Source organism: Pipistrellus kuhlii, unplaced genomic scaffold (genome assembly GCF_014108245.1).
Source record: "Pipistrellus kuhlii isolate mPipKuh1 unplaced genomic scaffold, mPipKuh1.p scaffold_m20_p_31, whole genome shotgun sequence".
Lineage (NCBI taxonomy): Eukaryota > Metazoa > Chordata > Mammalia > Chiroptera > Vespertilionidae > Pipistrellus > Pipistrellus kuhlii.
In genome coordinates, this window is record NW_023425531.1 from 3,385,200 (window position 1) to 3,403,540 (window position 18,341).

The 18,341-nt window shown below is 50.1% G+C and overlaps 1 protein-coding gene across 2 annotated transcripts in view; it reads left to right on the forward strand.

The window, feature by feature from the left end:
* The first annotated feature begins 3,095 nt into the window (after window positions 1-3,095).
* Window positions 3,096-18,341, forward strand: part of CACNG3 (calcium voltage-gated channel auxiliary subunit gamma 3) — a 70,621-nt gene continuing 55,375 nt past the window's right edge. The window contains exon 1 of one of the 2 annotated variants that reach the window (XM_045570271.1): window positions 3,096-3,841. In XM_045570271.1, coding sequence (XP_045426227.1) covers window positions 3,631-3,841 — 211 coding nt within the window. In that variant the 5' untranslated portion in view covers window positions 3,096-3,630. The remainder of the gene's footprint in view (window positions 3,842-18,341) is intronic. The other variant, XM_036460269.2, reaches the window with a different exon arrangement.

Here is an 18,341-nt window from a genome sequence, read left to right on the forward strand (position 1 = left end):
ACCGCAGAAAGGTGCTGTGCCAGCCACTCTCCCAGTCAGAGTCCAGTGGGGGCGGGGGAGGGGGGGAGTCTTAGTAAGAGAATCAAATGTAGTTTCAAGCTGTCTAAGTGCCTCCCAGTCTCCTGCCTCAGAAGTAGGATTGGAGAAGGTCATCAGCAAACAGAGAACCTGGCTCCATCACTTCAAGGACAGAGTGCTTTGACTCTCTTGGTCCCTGACTGCTGACGAAAGAGCCCTCTAGTGGTGAAGCAGCAGTTGGATCTAGGCTTACTGGTATGTAGAAGCCCAGTCAGTGTGGGCACCTATGTGTACACACACCTACACATCAGCTGAATGAGAAGGTGAGGTCACCCCCTGGAGAGTGGGAGGCATCCTCAGGAGCTCACTGACCGCAGCCCTGCCTCCACACGCCCGCTCCAGTTAGGGGTCCTAGTTCAGGGCTCCCCACACCCTGTCAGCAAAGGCTCAGTACAAATCTCCATTCTTTCTGCATGTGTCCCTTTCTCTCCTTCAGAAAATGTGTGCACTTCCTGACTCAGCACTGCCACCGCCATCTGCCTGAGTTCCTGACCCTTGCCCCCCCTCCACACGGTCCTGCCTGGAATCCTGATTAATTCTGCTGACCCCTTGGGCACCACGCCTCGCCTGCCTGGGGTTAAGTGACAGGTGAGGAGGCGGAGCAAAGCTGCTGTCAGTGGGCGGTGGGTCTGTGAGTGGGTGCTTGGAGCCTTAAGCCCAAGCCCACTGCTCTTTCATCTACATGGTCCTGCTTTGAAAAAAGACCCTTCGCATCCCGACTGAAACAAGGAAAGAAGCAAATGGTTCCTAGAATGGCTGTTTTGGTTATTATACTATTATTAATTCATATGATTTATGTTTCTGAGAGGGGGGAAGGAATTTTTCACATGTTTAATAACCCTCCCAGGAAAGACCAGTTTCACCTTATGTTACACGTGGCTTTTTGTTGTTTATCCTCCCCTGAGGATATTTTTCCATTGTTTTTTAGGGAGAGTGGAAGAGAAAGGAAAAGACAGAGAGAAACATCGATGTGAGGGAAACACATTGATTGGTTTCCTCCTGCATGATCCCGGGCTTGGCAGGAGCCTGTCACTGAGGTAAGTGGCCTTGACTAGAACTAAACCTTGGACTCTTTGGTCTAAAGGCCAATGCTCTATCCACTGAGCAAAACTGGCCAGGCCTGTAGAAAAAAAATGGGGAGGGGGCCTTAAAGAAGGCCCTGTTGTACCCTTCCTCCATTCCTATCATTCATTTTAGTTATGTGGAAATTTTAAAATATTTCCACTTCCTGCCCACAAATCATATGCACAAGCCCACACTATACCTAGCCCCAGGCATGTCCACCCACACATGCAAACAGCTATGCATTTACAGCAAGTATATTCACATGGCCCACAACACTGCTGCAGGCACAGCCATATCTACATGCCTGATTGTTCTACAACAGACTCTGAACGCACAATTAAATTGAACTCAGCACCAGTAAACATGCAAACATAATTGTACCATGACTATATATTCAAACCTATCATGCACTTGCATGTATATCTAAAAGCAAGAATCAAAACTTCAAGTGACCTGAGCACCAAAGACAAGTAGCAAAGTCACCAAGAAGGTGTGAGCTGCCTGCTTTCATACCTGCTGCTGCTCTCGGACAGCCAGAGGGGCAGCAGGACAGATGTGGCTGTGATTGACTCCCATTATACTTCTGTCAGATAACATGCCAACATTACAGTTGATTATGGACGCATCTCAGGGACTGCAGAAATGACCCAAGCAGCCTCCGCTCCAAACACTGGCCTGGGGGAATCCATCCCATCAGGCCATGGTGCTGGTGGGGGAGAGGTAGGAGTAAGGGCATTCTGTGGACTGTTTTTAGCACTTGGTGAGTGCTCATGTATATGCCAGAATGTGTAGTAACAAAAAGCTGGTTAAATCTGGTCTTTTGCAACATTGACTATTTCTGAGGGAGAGCCTCGCTAGCTTTCGGGTGTGAAATGGCATTTGCACTTGGGACTAACAAAGAAAGCAGGCTTAACTTTACCTGCCTTCTGGTCTAACTTAGACAAGGATGTTAACAAATGAACATCCAGGACCTTTGGAAGGAATCTGATGTTTTCTGAGACTTTTCCCCCTTGAATTCACCCCCCCCCACCCGCCCTGCCCCACAATATAGGATTGTTAAAATATAGATTCAGAGACCAATATTTAACACCCCTTTCCCAAAAACCCTGATGTGTGTGCAACAGAGTCTCTATACAATTATCCTTTTCTCTTTTAGGAATGCATGATCATATGAACAGTTCCAGGTCTGATCTGAACATGTGGTCTCCGGTGTAAACCAGCGCTCCAGAGAAAGGAGGGTAGACATATTGCTTGTTTTGTGGGAAACCAAATGGAGACAGACTATACACAGATGTGCTTGTGACAACACCTTTTGCCCGCCCAAGTGAGCCTTGGAACTGTCGCCCAGAGTCTCGGGTCCCTTTAAGAAGACTTGGTCTTTCCCAATGGGTTCCAGCGGAGCCCGCAGCAAAAGGCAAACTTGCCTGGCTCATTGGTGGGGGTGGGGGAGGGGATGGGAGGTCGGGACTCGCTGCATGCGAGCTGTGAGAGCGCCAGCGTGCGCTGCGGGCTTCTTTCCCCTTCCCCTCTCCTTAACCCTGCGGGAGGCGGGTGGGGACCGGGCTGTGCTGCAGTGCAAGGAGCCGGCTCCGATTGCCCCAGCTCCCCAAACTTTGAGCGAAGCGTGGGCTTGCTTAGACCGACCCTGGAAACGGCCAGGGAAGGACGCGGGGAGGAGACCCTCCTGCAGCCCCGGCGCCAGAAGGGCGGGGTGCAGCCGCGGGACTGACAGGCCGGGAGCTGTCCGTTCAGCACCGCGAACCCGAGCCCGGGCGTTACGGCGGCGGGCGGGGCGGCGGCGGGAGCTGTCCGTTCAGCACCGCGGGCCTTTGCCCCACTGAGAGCGCCGGCCCCGCCCCGCGACTGTCTTCTCCAGTTTGAGCGGGGGTGTGGGCAGCAGGCGGAGAGCTTTCCTGGGAGGCAGGGGAAGCAGTGAACACTCTTCGCAGCGGCTCGCCTCCCAGCAGTGCTATTTTTTGCTATCCGCCCTCACCCCCGGCACACGCGCGCGCGCTCGCGCGCGCACACACACACACACACACACACATGCACGCACGCACGCGCGAGCGCGCACACACAGAGACCTCTCTGGATTTCTTCGCCTTGAGTCTCCCGGGGCTGTGAGGAGCCAGTCTCATCTCAAGCCGAACTGGCAGCTCCAGGCTCCGGAGCCATGCCTTGCACGGACTCTCGTTTTTACCAATCTCCTGAGGAATGAAAGGAACCCAGGGACCCGCAGAAGGCAGCAGTGATGTGGACCAACCCCCTGGAGCCTGCACCCTTCCGAGGGCCATAGGCGAACCAGGGAACCGGAGACAGCTCCAGACAGGAAACCCCAGCTTTCCCAAAGTCCCCGTGGATGCTGACAAACGGAGACCCGAAATTTTGAAAAAGCCAGTCCTAGGTTATCCAGCTGCAGGGTGATTTTTTCCTCCGGCATTGAACTTCCCCTTCTTCCCCCAGCCACCCAGAATACCATGAAGAATTATGAGGATGTGTGACAGAGGTATCCAGATGTTGATCACCACTGTGGGAGCCTTTGCAGCTTTTAGTTTGATGACCATCGCGGTGGGCACGGACTACTGGCTGTACTCCAGAGGTGTGTGCAGGACTAAAGCTACAAGTGACAATGAAACCAGCAGGAAGAACGAAGAAGTAATGACACACTCGGGGCTGTGGAGGACCTGCTGCCTGGAAGGTATTTGCAAATTCCTCTCAATAATAACCCAGTTTCTGATATTTAATATTCCACTGGAGGCTCGGGGGAGGCAGAAGCAGTGAGTGGGGAGAAAAGAATGGTTCCGATGATTGCTGAGAAGGTGCAGGTGTCCAGACTGTTCCCAGCAAGACTGATGCTATGTGGTGTGGGGTGAAGGGTTTGGATGCTATTGATTGTTTTTGGTATAAGCTTCATGGGATGAGATTTTGTAGCAACCTAGGCAGCTTCTGCAATTAAGAAAAGTCTTCAAATACAAAATCTCGAATCATTTTGTGCATCGCTTTGCTCTCTGGCTTGAGATGATGTCTTTGGCTCTGCTTCAATTGTGTTTCAGTGGGGGATCTGGGGAGAGAGAGAGGGAGAGAGACCCCCTGACCTAGCCTGATACACTCTAAGCTATTCCTTATTTCTCAACATAGTCTTACCAGTTCCTTATGAGTTCGGTCTCACTAGATATTTTCATGAACTTCCATTGCCAACCAGTTCCAGACTAACATGCATGAACCCTCCCACACACACATATGCACACACACACACACACACACACACACACACTTTAAGAAAATGTCCTTATAAATATACATTTTATTATTTGGGGATCAAAACAAAAGTGAAATGTTGGTATTTGGTATACAGCTTTCTTCTTTCCTAAATCTCCCCCAAATCCAACAGATATGTTTTCATGATATTTGCATAAGATTGATTCTCCAAGAATGGGAGCTTGTCAGTTCTAATTTTAAAAATTGAGAATCAGCTTAATTATGATGAAAAGGACAGATCAATTTTGGAATGCCAAGCCCTTAGGCAGCCTTTCTCACTATTAAACTTGCTTTCACTGCACTGGAGTCACTCTCAGCATCACTGGGCTATGGCTGGGTGTCGGTGGAAGAGAGCAGAAAGAGAACAAAATCGGAGCTTTTGGAGCCTCTGTGCCTGAGGGAAGGCCTTGGACTGAAGGGTTAAAAGGGAGTTTTTTCTTGGGCTTCTAGGGAACCTGCGAAGCTTGTCACAGCGATGAGTAAGAGAATCTTGATTCCCTATATGCTCCCTCTGCCTGCTCATCATTGGTCCTCCAGCCTGCATTCTCACTGGCTGGCACTTGCCAGGGCTTCTTGAAGACTTGCATTTATGTCAGCCGCTTAGGAAGTCATGCTATGACATCACTTGCTGGTGTAATATTGCTTCATTCCCTGGCCTTCTTCCCGTGTCCTGACACTCTGAACAATTGCTCTCCTGCCTGTAAGAGTAACTACAACTGAGTCTGTTTCCAATGTACATTTGCAACTGGTGGGAAGTCCAGGTGGGAAAGGAATCCTTTAAATGCAAGAAGGATCCCGGTGTGTGAAGTCAGAATGCCTGGGTGAGGCTGCAAATTATCTGTATGACCTTAAGACATTTGCCATTCTCAATTCTCAGTTTATTATTTTGGGAAATTATTAATTTGGAATAAGTGGCCTTTACTTATCACTACCTAAAGCCCATATTGTATCTAGTGTACTGATGGAAATTCTAGAATAATTCTTCCCTAAATATTGACAAGAAGCTAACATTTGTGGTTGTTTGTGGCTGCATTTGGTGAAGTCATTTACTTAAGGGAAATTTTATAATTCGCTTTCCTATATGGACAATAAGGAATTGAGCTATCATTTGTGAAGCTGTGGATATTTTGATGCCTACATGGTTCCAGGGATGGCATATAAAACCGGAGACTACAACCGATACTGCACATGGAGACCCTGTTTCAGTTATTCCCGACTCTTCTGCCTCTAGGAACTGAACCTTGAAACGCACAATTAAACACCAATTTCCCCTTTAGGGCCTAGGGTTCCGGAACCCTCAGCAGTTCTCAGCTGATGGTTTCTCTTTTCTCCAGCATCATGTTCTCCACCAACAGTTGGCACAAGGAATCAGAGCCCCACCCGGGCATTCTGTGAGAATTTGAATCCAGTGGGATTTGGTGAATCTAAGACATGCCCTTGATCAGGTGAATTCTTTTGAGAAAATTGGTTGCAGTCTCTGTAAAATTTGGTCCAGCTACATTTTTGTTTGTATTTTTGAAGTATCAAATACAGTAAGACACATAAACTTTCATGAATCACAATGAAATTTTAGCTGTGTGTACATCCATATTACCAACACCTAGACGGGCCTGGCTGAATCTGAAGCCAAGATTTGCCTTCATGTACTGACCACATGGAGTGTTGGAGTGTCTGGCCTCTGCGTGGCACGTGCAGCAGACGGAGCCATGCTGATGAAATGCAGGTGCACAGCCACCCTCCCATTGGGTATCTCCTGCCTTCCAGAGCCTCAACATCCTCATTTTTTCTGGTCCTTTAAGTGTCAAAGGATAGTAAGGGTATGGAGTCTTGTTACTCATTTTTTTTATATCACAAATTAGAAGAGTCGGTTCATCCATACTTTTTTCCCCCATGAGAGACTATGGCCATTTTGTCCAAAAGAAGAGAATGCTCGGCAGGAATATGACAGCTGTCTGCAATGTCTGCAGAGCTCTCATATGAAAAAGAGATTTTAAGTGTTCTGCGTGGCCTCCAGGGGGTAGAAGTGGGAGCTTGAGGTAAACAGGTTTGGCCTCAATCTAAAAACGTGCCCCCTGCAGAATGGGGAGCTTTCAGAGGCTATGAGTTGCCCACCACCAAAGTATTCAAATATCAGAAAGATATTCAAGTGCATCCATGGCCTCCAAACCTGGGTGGCCATCAGAATCACATAAGGAGCTTTAAAAGAATAGGTTATCAGGCCCCACAACTAGATTCTCTGCGTCCATAGGTTGGCAGTGGGTCGCTGGAGTCTGAATTTCCTAAAAGTCCTCCAAGCAGTTATCAAGTCAAGGGACAGGTGACTGAGTAACTCCAATGGGCCTAGGTGACTGTGGAGTCAGAGAGTCTGTGTTCCCAGGGTTCATTCCCATCACCCACCAGAATGTCTTGCTGGCATTCACTAGGTGTTAGGGCTGTTCTAAGAATTTTAAAAAATTAACTTCCATCTTCAAATAAGCCCCACACTATAGGTATTAGTACCATCACCCTTATTTTACAGACGAGGAAACTGAGGCTGGAGAAGTTATGTAACTTTCCCAGGGTCACCCACCTTCACTTGGCAGTTGCTACTGCACCTAAGCCAGGTTGCATTGGCTGGAGAGTGTTACCTCGTGCTCTGGTGGACCGGCTGCGACTGGCAGGAACACTTGGCTTGTGAGGACGCCCAGACCCATGGGCCTTGCCATTCAGACGCTCCAGTTTCCAGAACACCCAGCGTGCCTGTGCAGCGTCTGCAGGCACGGGAGCCACCAGACAGGCACAAACTCAGACGCAGCAAAGGACATGCTTTGAATGAAAAAGCCATCGACCCATGTAGAGACACCCACACTGGGAAACCAAAGCCAATGCCTGGCTTGTTATCTGGAAAGCACGCTAGGCACTCAGAGCAGAGCCCAGCCTGCTCGGGCTCTCAGGAGCAGTGTGCGAATGTGAATGGGAACTGTGTTACACGTGACCCTCTCACGGGGAAAACCGTGAAGCCCTCGGGACCATCAAAGCGGCATGCGTAGATAGTGGGAAGAGCACTGCACTGCCTAGGGGTGAGGAGCCCCGGCAGCTAATCCCATTTCTGTCACTAAGTGTTATGTCAGTTGTGTATGTTCTTTTCCTTGTTTGGACCTCGCTTTATGCAAATCTAAAATGGGAGCTTCAGATTAGATTAAGGTGTACCAAACCCAAATTTCCGTGTGGACCAGGCAGGTGATGGAAAGTGTGAAAAGGGGCATTTCACAGTCCTCTTACTCCAGTTCTATGAGGGGGGCAGAGAGTAGCAGTGAGTTTAAGAAGAGGTATGGTAACAAACTTCGTCTCAGTGTGGGGCAATAGAGAGTGGTGGGGACTGTGGCAAATTGGGGCACTCGAGCCCCATCTAAGGGACAATTACTACGTAGATTAAGTTGATCTTTACCGTGGTGAAATGTGTACCAATTTGGTTCAATAATTCAAATTTTTAAATGTCAGATAGAAACTCTTTTGATTTTTAAAACGTGGGCAATTAGGTCAACTTTTTAAAAACATGGTGTCAGCCAAATCAAACTTACCCTGCAGCTGAATTTGACCCCTGGGCTGCCAGTCCTTTTAATTCAAATTTCTTATGGTTTTACCGTTGATTACTGAATTGCTCTTCATTAGTCGACAATCACTTTTTTGATGCATTAAAAAAATTTTCTACTAAGAAAAGAAAGCCCACTTAGGATTTTAAGACAGGGAAATTAAAATTATGGAAAAGTGTTTCAATAAACTATTTCTGCTACAGATGGGCCTGAATGACATCAAACATCTGGCTGAAAAACTAGGAAAAAAATAGCCCATCATTAGAAGTTCCCCCATATTTCCAAATCTCCAGATGGTTGACTTGTTCAGCCAGATGGGGTGCCAGCGTTATTGATGTGCTCAGAAGCCTCGGGGAAGCTGCAAAGATGTGGCTGGGCCGGGGTGAGGGAGGGACAGAGCACTGCCTGAGTATTTCCTGTGTGCTCAGCCCCGTGCTAGGTGCTGTCACAGGCATTGATGTACACTGCTCCTGTCGCTGAGCTTCCCCCGGTAGACTGTAAACTCGAGAAGACAGAGATTCTTGTCGTTTGGTGGCGCTGCTATATCCTTAGAGCTTAAAAAATGGCATCAAGGAGTCATTCTGTGCCTCCTGGCTCTGATCTAATGCTGTTCCTTCCCCTGGACATGGGTACAGAATACTTCAGTACCCTCTTACTCTCTTCCCTACCCCTGACCCTGCTCTTGTTCCTGCACTGTCCATCCTTGTCCCTAAAGCCCAAGAGGCAGATAGAAGAGAGAAGTGAGCCGAAACCGGTTTGGCTCAGTGGATAGAGTGTCGGCTTGCGGACTGAAAGGTCCCAGGTTTGATTCCGGTCAAGGGCATGTACCTTGGTCGCGGGCACATCCTCAGTGGGGGGTGTGCAAGAGGCAGCTGATCGATGATTCTCTCTCATCGATGTTTCTAACTATCTATCCCTCTCTCTTCCTCTCTGTAGAAAATCAATAAAATATATTTTAAAAATAAAAGAGAGAGAGAAGTGAACTGGAGTCTTGGGGGAGGATGGGAAAGATGGCCAGGAGTGTGCTTGGGGGTGGGTCAGGATTGGCATGGTGGCAGGATTCGGAGGGTGTGAGCTTGACTAACATCAGCCAGAACATGTTAGTATAGACAAACATGTTATTAAAATGTTTAACTATTTCCCTACTTGTTGGTAAACAGCTCCTGGTCCAAGTCCCCCGTCCCCACATCACCTCCCCCGCCCTCCCAACCCCACCATAGCCTTTTCTGGATCCTCCCAGACATCTATAAGACCCATCAAATAAAGGGTTAGACCTGGCCCAGCAAGGCCACCGTGCTCCTGCTCCAGCCCTGTGGAAGCACCTGTCCTGATCGGCAGGTCTTGTGTCCTCCTGGTGTTTAAACATTTGGAATCTTACTCCAAGATGAGTCACCATGGGTGGAAAGAAGCTACTCATCTTCTTTCTATCTGAAACCCAGGCCCCCTACCTTCTGGCTCTAGGACTTAGGAAGTAGACACCTGAAGAGATTTCTGATCACCATTGAAATTTTGTTAGAATAAAGGCAAGTGATTTGCATTCCATTGCTGGGTGACCAGTGAAGGTTACCAACATGCATCAGGAAGAAATAAAACAAGAAATGGGGCAAAAAGATGGTATGTCCTGTTAATGTTCTCAGAGAGCAGAGTCCAACAAGCTTACCCACGGAGCCCTCTGATTCTCAGGGAACGTAACACTGTCTGACTGAGCTTTACTGTGAAGGCAAGGCCAGCTGCAGTTGCATGTTGAGTTGTGGAAAGCTCCAGAAGATACAGTAAAGACCCAAATGATTTCTATTCATTAGAGGAGATAAACACAGATGTTGTGGATTTATTGCCTAACCTCTAGGACATTAATCAGTTTTATATCTAACTTAGCTATCTTATTTCCGAATACTTCCAATGAAAAAAATATATAGCATCCACCTCTGAACCAGCTTTGTCATTCTGCTGGTTCCCTCGCCGATGTGTTAAATAAAACGTGACATGAATTCCCTGTGCATTTTAAGAGAATGGTGTTTCTTACAACTTGAAAATTATACTCTGACATGTGGAAGTGCCCCCAGTGAGCCAATGCTTCTGAGGTTAAAGAGAAGCCTACAAAACCCAATGCTGTTTTCATTCCCCCCGTCCGCACCACTCTGCCAGAGCCCACTTTCTCAGGCCTTGTAGGAGCACATGGCCCTTCATCATTCCTGAGAGACCACAGGAATGTCAGACAGCGGGCGCTCGAGGCCAGGTAGGCACGAGTTCTTACCTGGGTCCCCCGTTTATGAGCCGTGAGACCTCAGAAGTCATTTAACCTCTAAGCACGAGTCTCCTCGCCTGCAAGAGAAGAAAATGAAAGTAGCAAGGGCTCTCAACAGTCTGTCCTAGTCCTGCTTGTGGTCCCTTCGTTCCTTCATATTCTACATAATGTGTGGACCAGTAGTCCTTGACCAGTAGTCATTTTAGACACTATCCACTGGCTAAGACAAATGATGTCAGCAATCTCATACCGCTGTCCTTCCTCCCAATACCTTTAGTTCCTTGATGATTCTAAGAAGAATTCAAGATCGAGGGTGCCTGGAAAAGAGATGGCATGCCATTCCTGGACTGCATGCTTCTTAGGCAGCACGGCTGCCCCTCTGCTCCTGTGCCTACTTCACACGATGTGGAGGGAAGCGCCAGGGCGGAGGGAGGGCTGGCAGTAGGGCCGCCTGTTCGAAATGGGGAGGTCTGGGAGTTCAGGGGGCCCAATAGTGGATGGCTGAGCTTTAGCCGTCTTGTCAGTGCTCCACCCAACAGAGCAACCCGCTAGGCAAGAAGGCCCAGCCAGGGCTGCAGGGCGTTTACGAAGATGTTGCCCTGCCCAGGATTGCTGGGCTTAGGGTCTGCAGGGGCTGAGAGCCATCCCACACTCCACTCCCAAGCCATGCACCTTGGTCCACAGGGAGTCTGTCTAAAGGGAGGAGGGCCTGTTACTAAGCTCATGGGGTACCACGGGCTCAGCAGTGTGGGGCCCTGAGCTGTGTCAGTGGTGGGAGCCAATGGGGATGGAAAAGCCTGGACCAACCCAAGTGGCCCACATCAGAGAAGAAGGTGGCAGGGGGAAAGCCCCAGGGCCTCCCTAACCAGGGCACGTGTCTCCTGCCACACAGAGCCCTGGCCATCAGTGCCGGCTGGGGAAGCGGCAACAGTGAACCACAGAGGCTGGCATCTTCACCCAGCCGAGTGACACGTGGCCTTCTTTCTCCTCCTGCTCCCTGCTCCCTAGCACAGCATGCCGAAGCTGTCAGCATGTAAGAGAGGGAGGGTCAGGGATACAATCAGATATGTAACTGGAGGTTTTAACAACCAAAAGAGGCTGGAAAGTTATAAAATATGCCCAAGATATCATTGAAGAAATGAGGGGTTGGATATAACACAGTCAAAAGATAGGACAGTGACACATTTATACGCCACTAATTTGAGACTCATCAAATAAACAGGACCTACTTCAAGCTTTGCCTCTGAAATGATGGAAGTGTGAGACTCAGCGCTGTGGAGAACGTGAGACATTCATCTCAGGGTTGGCAAACTCTGGCCCATGCACAGAAATCAGCACATCACCTATTTTTGGACAGTGCACAGGCTAAGAATATGTTGTACATTTCTAAATGGTTGGTTGAAAAATTAAATAATATCAAATAATATTTCACAACACACAGAAATAAGAAATTCAAATTTCAGCACCTATAATTTTGAATGTTGCCATTAAAACATGTGTGGAATTTGCTTCCGATTTCATAAATACCTACTTAGTATCCCCAAGTTTTCTGCCCAGACTGCAGAGCCCAGAACAGTTAGTTACTGCCACTGAAGAAGTGTGACAGCTATTGCAGAAATTTATAATAACATTTTACTTCTGGAAGTGTCCTTTATTTTTCCAAGAGCATCGAACCACACTTTTTCTTGCCTTTCTCAGAGACTCTTCGTCTGATCAGGTATTCTGTTGTGTTATCTCTTCTTTCCTGAGACCTCTCTCTCAGTTCTCTGCTCCGGGGTCCTGGGCCCTTTTCTGAGAAGCTGAAAGTCAGTATGAACCCCCTCTCTGTAATGGTCTCCAGCCCCTGACCAAATAGGCATGAAACAACATCTTTTGGGGCTGGGAAGAGAAGAAAGCTTAGGGAGGCAAGGTTCCGATGGCAGAAAGAGGAAATGACATGAGAGATTAAAGGTAGACCAGCAGACACAGCTGCTGAGGGGAGGGGGAGAGTGAGGCCACCACAGGAGCCGGTATCGGGGCTGCATGTACTAGTAGCTCTGTGCGTAGGGCTCCGTATGCTCATGAGACTTCAAGAAAAACATGTGAGTGTGCACTTCCATGGAGGGATTCTCACACTCCAAAAATGTGAAGAATCGCCGATAGAGAGCGTAGGATAAAGGTGAAGGCTGAAATGACACTTGGTATTTCCCAGACACAGGTGGTAATTGAAGACATGAAAGTGCAGAAGTGTCAGAGGCAACCCAGGGGACACAGGAGGGAACGTGGCAGAACCCTGAGGAGCACTGGCACTTCCTTCCGGACAGGGGCAGAGGAGCGGTGAGCGCCAAGGAGGGGAAGTCAGGGTCAGGCCAGCGCGGGGAGGTCCGGAGGCATGCTCCCAGCTGATGCAGGGAAACAGCAAGGTCGAGACTAGAAGCTCTTGGTCTGAGAGCTCTCTGCAAGGCACCTGCGGGCTGCTTCCTGAGTTTGCTCGGGAGCCCAGTCAAGGGGAGCTCTTCCCCTTTTCCCGGAGTCAGCATGCAGGTGAGACGCCAATGTGGATGCTCACCTGCTTCCAAAGAAGCCGTAGGAGAGGACGGGCCATGAGAATCCCAGGAAGAGATGACTAGGAAGCAGTGAAGTGATAAATAGCTAGTCTTAATAAACACCTTCTCTGGGCCAAGCTGTGAGCACCCACTTCTAGGCTAATCCCTGAGTATTTATTTATGTGTGTATCAGCCACACAATACATGCCAGGCACATGTAAGCACTTGACACATATTAGTCATCCAATCCTTGCACCTTCTCAGGAAGTAGATACTTCTGTTGTCCCCCGTTTACAAAGGAGGAAGCACAGAGCCAGAGAGGTCGTGGTTGGAAGGAGGCAGAGCTGGGACCCCGCCCCACCTGTGCTGCTGTCATTGCCACGCCCCAGGCACGGGGATAAACAAATACGGCTGAATCCCCTGCGCTGCCTGCAGTCTTTCCTGTCAGTCACTGACTCTGAACCACTCAGCTAGAAATATTGTGAAAAATAATAAACCCAACCTTTGCCAATTTTTATTCCAAATCCAGAAAGCAAGGTCAAGGGAAAGAAATGGCAGAACTAACTAGATTTAGATGTTTTGGCACTAGGCTGCAAAAATACAGCACCTCTGGCTCTAGCCAGTTTGGCTCAGTGCCTGCGGGCTGAAGGGCCCAGTCCTGGGTTCAATTCCGGTCAAGGGCACTTGCTCAGGCTGAGGGCTCAATCTCCAGTAGGGGGCGTGCAGGAGGCAACCAATCAATGATTCTCTTTCATCATTGATGTTTCTCTCTCCCTCCCTCTCCCTTTCTCTCTGAAGTCAATAAAAACATATTTTAAAAAATATACTGGAGATCAAATATACTTTTTTTTAAAGGCAACATCGATCATTAGAATTTAGAACCGTTTCTTTCCCAGAAAGTCTGACTGCTGGCAGGTGAGCACATTATCGGATATGCGGGCAAACTCTGCATGAGGACAGGGAGCTGCAAACCTGGGGTGCCATGGTGTTTGTGGCAGTCCCGCTTCCTGAGGACTGGACTTGGGCACACCATCATTTGACTCATTTGGGTTTTAGAGTCTGTGTCAGGCAGGGGTCAAGGTTTCTGTCTGATGACTCTGGCTTAGTGGTCTGCAGCCGATTCCAGTGCAGAGCTCAGAGGACCAAACCCACCTTGGACACCACCAGACCTGCCTTGACCAATGCCCCACCAGGCCTGATTCTCCGTGACCGTGGCCTCAGCAGTCCTGGCGTGGGCAGCCGAGAGGGGCATGGGGCTGGCAAGCCCTGACACCATCTACCCCCCTTTCCTCTGCACACTGCAGAGAGGCATTGTCTACTAGCTCATCACCATCAAAACGCTGCTTCTCAGCCACACTCCCAGGACCCCAGCCTAGAGCCAGAGCCTTGGCACATGACACAGGCCCAGGGGACGTGCACTGGATGTGCTTCTTGAGGTCACTCACTCACCTTGAACTCTGCGACCCCTCTAACCTCTGGCAGTAGCTCTTTGGTCCTGATGCTTACAGACCTCCCTCGGAAGCGCTGCTCTGTGGGTGACGCAGGAGCCTGCAGCTCGGGGCCATCGGACTCCATAGTTTTAAAAATCTCAACGTTAGTTCTCCATCCCTTATTTTCCATCTTTTCCTCAAAGATAACGCAGAGGAGTCCCACAGCCTCGATTAGGAATGGCTAGTGGTCTGGTGCAGCCCTGCGGGAGGAGAGGAGGGTTACACTGTGCGCGCCCACCAGACACTGTTTCTGTTCTAGCGTCTTCCATAGCTAGAACCTGTCCATCTGCAGCATATCCTATTCCGCATCCGTGCAGCTGCTTTGAACTGCGATCACACCGACCGGTTAAGTCAAAGCGATGCTGGTAATTGGGGTCTGCCACCTCCTCTCCAGTGTAAGACTGCCATCCCCGCGGAAACTGGTTTGGGCAAAGAGCAGCTCATAGGGATGCGTCCTCACCGCAACTCATCCCCCTTCCCAATGACAGGACGCAGAGCCGGGGGACAGTTTAGCAGCTTAAAAGGCCTTAAAATAGGTCCTAGCAAGTTAGTCCGGTTTTTCAAAATAGTACTTTTCACCCAAGACGACACTGGCTCGCACTCCAAGAGCTGTTCATGTTTAGAGAAAAGTAAAAGGATCAGATCAAGAGGCCATGATGTGCGTCCAGTCCGGGATCAGTGTTCCTCTGCTTTTCCCTGCAGCCTCGCTCCTGCTCCCGCAGGGGAGATGGCAGGGCCTGGTCCCAGAGACACTAAGGTCTGAGCCCCCCACCCCACCCCCGAGCTCCAAGGTAAGGGTCCAGGCAGAGTCCCAGCCCTAGGCTTTCGCCAAAGGCCCTCAGGCAGGAGGGTGGGCTGGTGGGAAGGAGGGTGACATGGTAAACAGTGTGGCTGAGGCAGGGTCCCCTGAGAAGGTGACCTTTAACCAAAGTGTGGGGGAGATGAGGAGCCACTCAGGCGGCTCTGGGCAGAAGAACATCGAAAGCAGAGGCCAGAGGTGAGGGTGTGTGTGTGGGGGGGAGGGGGTGGTCAGGAGCCGTGGGCTAGGAGAGGAGGGGAGCGGCACAGAAGCCCAGGCCCTGGCGCCGGTCGGCAGGTCTTGAAGGAAGTTGTAAGAACTGACTGGGCCCGGGGACGTGTTCTGGAGGTCACCATGTCCCAGCCTTCCCCTTCAACTGTGCTCCTGAACAGAAGGGCACTTCCTGTGACCCCACTCCCCCAGCTTCACCGCTCAGCCTCGCCTCATCCTGGCCCATTCCTCCAAGACCACACCAGCTGCACGGCGTCTCCTGGCCATTGTCGTCCTTCCCCGAGGACGAGGCGGCCGTTGTCAGTGTTAAGTGTCTCACGTGGAAGATAGGCACAGGCAGGACAGCAGTGTGGGAGGCCGGCACTGAGTCCGAGGCCGTTGTCCTCCTGGCGGCCTCCCTGCTCAGGCTCCAGCCTGCTCCGCCCACATGCATCTTCTCCCCAGGCCCTTCCCAGCCTGCAGAGCCTTAGGGGGTACGGAGTGTGTGGTTTGCCTTTGGGGACAACTTCAGCCATGTCACTGTAGGTACCTCCTGAACACCTACTATGTGCTTGACACAGTATTCGGCAGACACGCTCCTGTCTCTGGGAAGTTCAGACGTGTAGGGAAGACACTGAGGAGTGACCCAGCGGATGTGCAGGGTGCTCCTGGGCCTGGGGGCTGCCGGGGGGGGGGGGGGGGCCGCCTTGGACAGAAAGGCCCTCAGGGCTGCGTGTCCCCAGGCCGCCCGGCCTACAGTAGGTGCTCAGAACCCTCCTGCCAAATGCACAGAAAAGCAACATGTGTAGGGTCCACAGAGGCGAGCTGATCTCCCAAGAGCGGGAGCTGGAGCGGAACGGGAGCCAGCCTCCCGGGTTCTGGTCCTCAGGCAGAGGGAAGGGGCAAGCCGGAAGCCCGCCTCCAGAGACCAGGGAGACACGCTGAGTGACTGCGCCCTCCCTCTCTTTTTAAAAAACTCCTGTGTATTTAACTTCTGTCACCTTCTTTTGAGTGGCATAGTTTTCCTATTGTATTTCTTAATGAAAATACTTTTAATATAAGAGTAACACAAAACACATTTCAATCAAAATTTTTAAAACAAAAAAAGACAAAGCAAGGTTTCCCCTCCACCCTCACTACCGGCTCATCTCCTCACCCCAAATGGCTGCTATGCCAGTTCAGTAATTATCTGATAAATCTCATTGCCCTAGTTTTCTGCTCTACTAAGTCAGAAAGATTAGAGAGGTCATACCTTTCTCTTCAAGTTAAAACTTCATACTTTAATCAAAAGCTTTTATCTTACCGTTTATTCAGACGTTACTCACGCACGCTGTGTAAGTGTCAGGCCTTGTAGAAGGGGTTTTAATGACAAGCTTCGCCTCGGTGCTCCCACTTCCTCACCCCGCGTCCTCTGCTCAGAGTGAACCGTTCCTGGCGCGGTTCCTCTGGTGGTTCTGTCCAAACCTCTAAGTAATATGTTTGCCCTTCATTTCTTGATTTATAATCCATTGACTTCCTGCCACAATAGGTGAGGGTTTAGCAAACTCACCCCACCCTTCATTGATTACCTTTCCAATTTCTAAAAAAATAACATAAATCTTCATTTCTTTTGCCGGCACCTTGGGTAGACAGTCTTAGCTTCCCATCTTATGGGGTACAGATGTCCACTTTCCCCTTCTGCCTGCCTACCTCGGTCCATGAGCTGCGTTCTTACCTTTTCACTGTCAGACTCATTCCATTGGGATTCTGCTCTAGGACTTTGCTAACATCTATGTCGGACTACAGATCAATTCTGAACTCTGAAGCCACTGATCATTGTTTGATTGTGTAGCTACATGAGCTGTGTGGAGGGGAAGGGACCTTCTGGGGAAATGCCCCTCCTTTCTTCTTCTCCTGGTACAGGGTGGTAGCTAAGAACTCTGCCTTAGAGTCAGTTGCTTGCTTTCAAACCCTAGGCGAACCACATAGAGTAGGGGTGTGAACTCAATCAGAGAAGGGGCCAAAATCTAAAATCCAGCCTAAATCGTGGGCCGAATGGTTTACTGAACAGTCATAAACTGTCATTGTGATGGAAACGCAGCGGAGTGCAGTGATGACAGCGAGGTGCGGGCCACATTGCAAGGCCTGGCGGGACGGATTTGGCCCGCGGGCCTTGTGTTTGACACATGTGACATAGAGTGTGCCACTTCGGGCATGGTACTTATCCTGTTCGTGCCTCCATTTCCTCATCTGTAGCGAATGGGCTGTGTTTGCACAGCACTCGGTGCCTGGCACATATGAGTATTAATTTGGTGTTGATTGTCCCCGTCTTCCTGTGATAAACAAATGGGACAGGATCCGCCCATCTGCATTCTCTGCCCTCAGCAAGGAGTCGTGCAGGCATGGCTCCTGGCTCCTGGCTCCGTTAGTCCCCACGCCTCTCCGCAAGTCTGCTTCCCAGCGCATGCCGTTGATGGGACCTGCAGGAGACCAGCCTCGGGTCTGTGGTGTGATATGCCTGGGCCTGTTAGCACTTGGGAAGTAGCAACAGTGAGTGTACACTGAGTGCTTACTGCGTTGGCTCACTTGGTTCTCACAAGAGCCTATGGGGTATCAGACCCATTTCACTGATGAGCAACTGGATCTCAGAGAAGTAATGGTCCCAAGTTTTAAAGCTACTGAGTGGTAGAGGCAGGATGCAAGTCCAGGTCTTTTAACTCTGAAAGCCGGTGTCCTTCATGCTGATGTTACAGCCCAGTGTTCTCAGAGTGTGTTGTTAACCCTGGGGGTCAGAGGCCCCTTCCCAGGCCCTGTCATGGGGTCCTGAGGCGCAGCTGCCTTTCGCACTGTGTGGCACTGGCACTGGTGAGTCAGAGCAACAGCACGGAGCAGGGGCAGCACGAAGTGGACGCCGCCCAGAGGGAAGAAAGCGCTGCGGGCACTCTGAACGGTCCTCGGTGAAGCAGCACAGAAGCACTGATTTCATTAGATTTTAGTAAATCTCCAACCTCGCACTGAACAAAACGGGGAGTGCATCCAAAGCCCTGGGCTTGGTGCCGAGGACGAGGACGGTCTCCAGCAGGGCCTGCGTGGCTGAGCTGCGAGCGGGGCCGGCTGTTC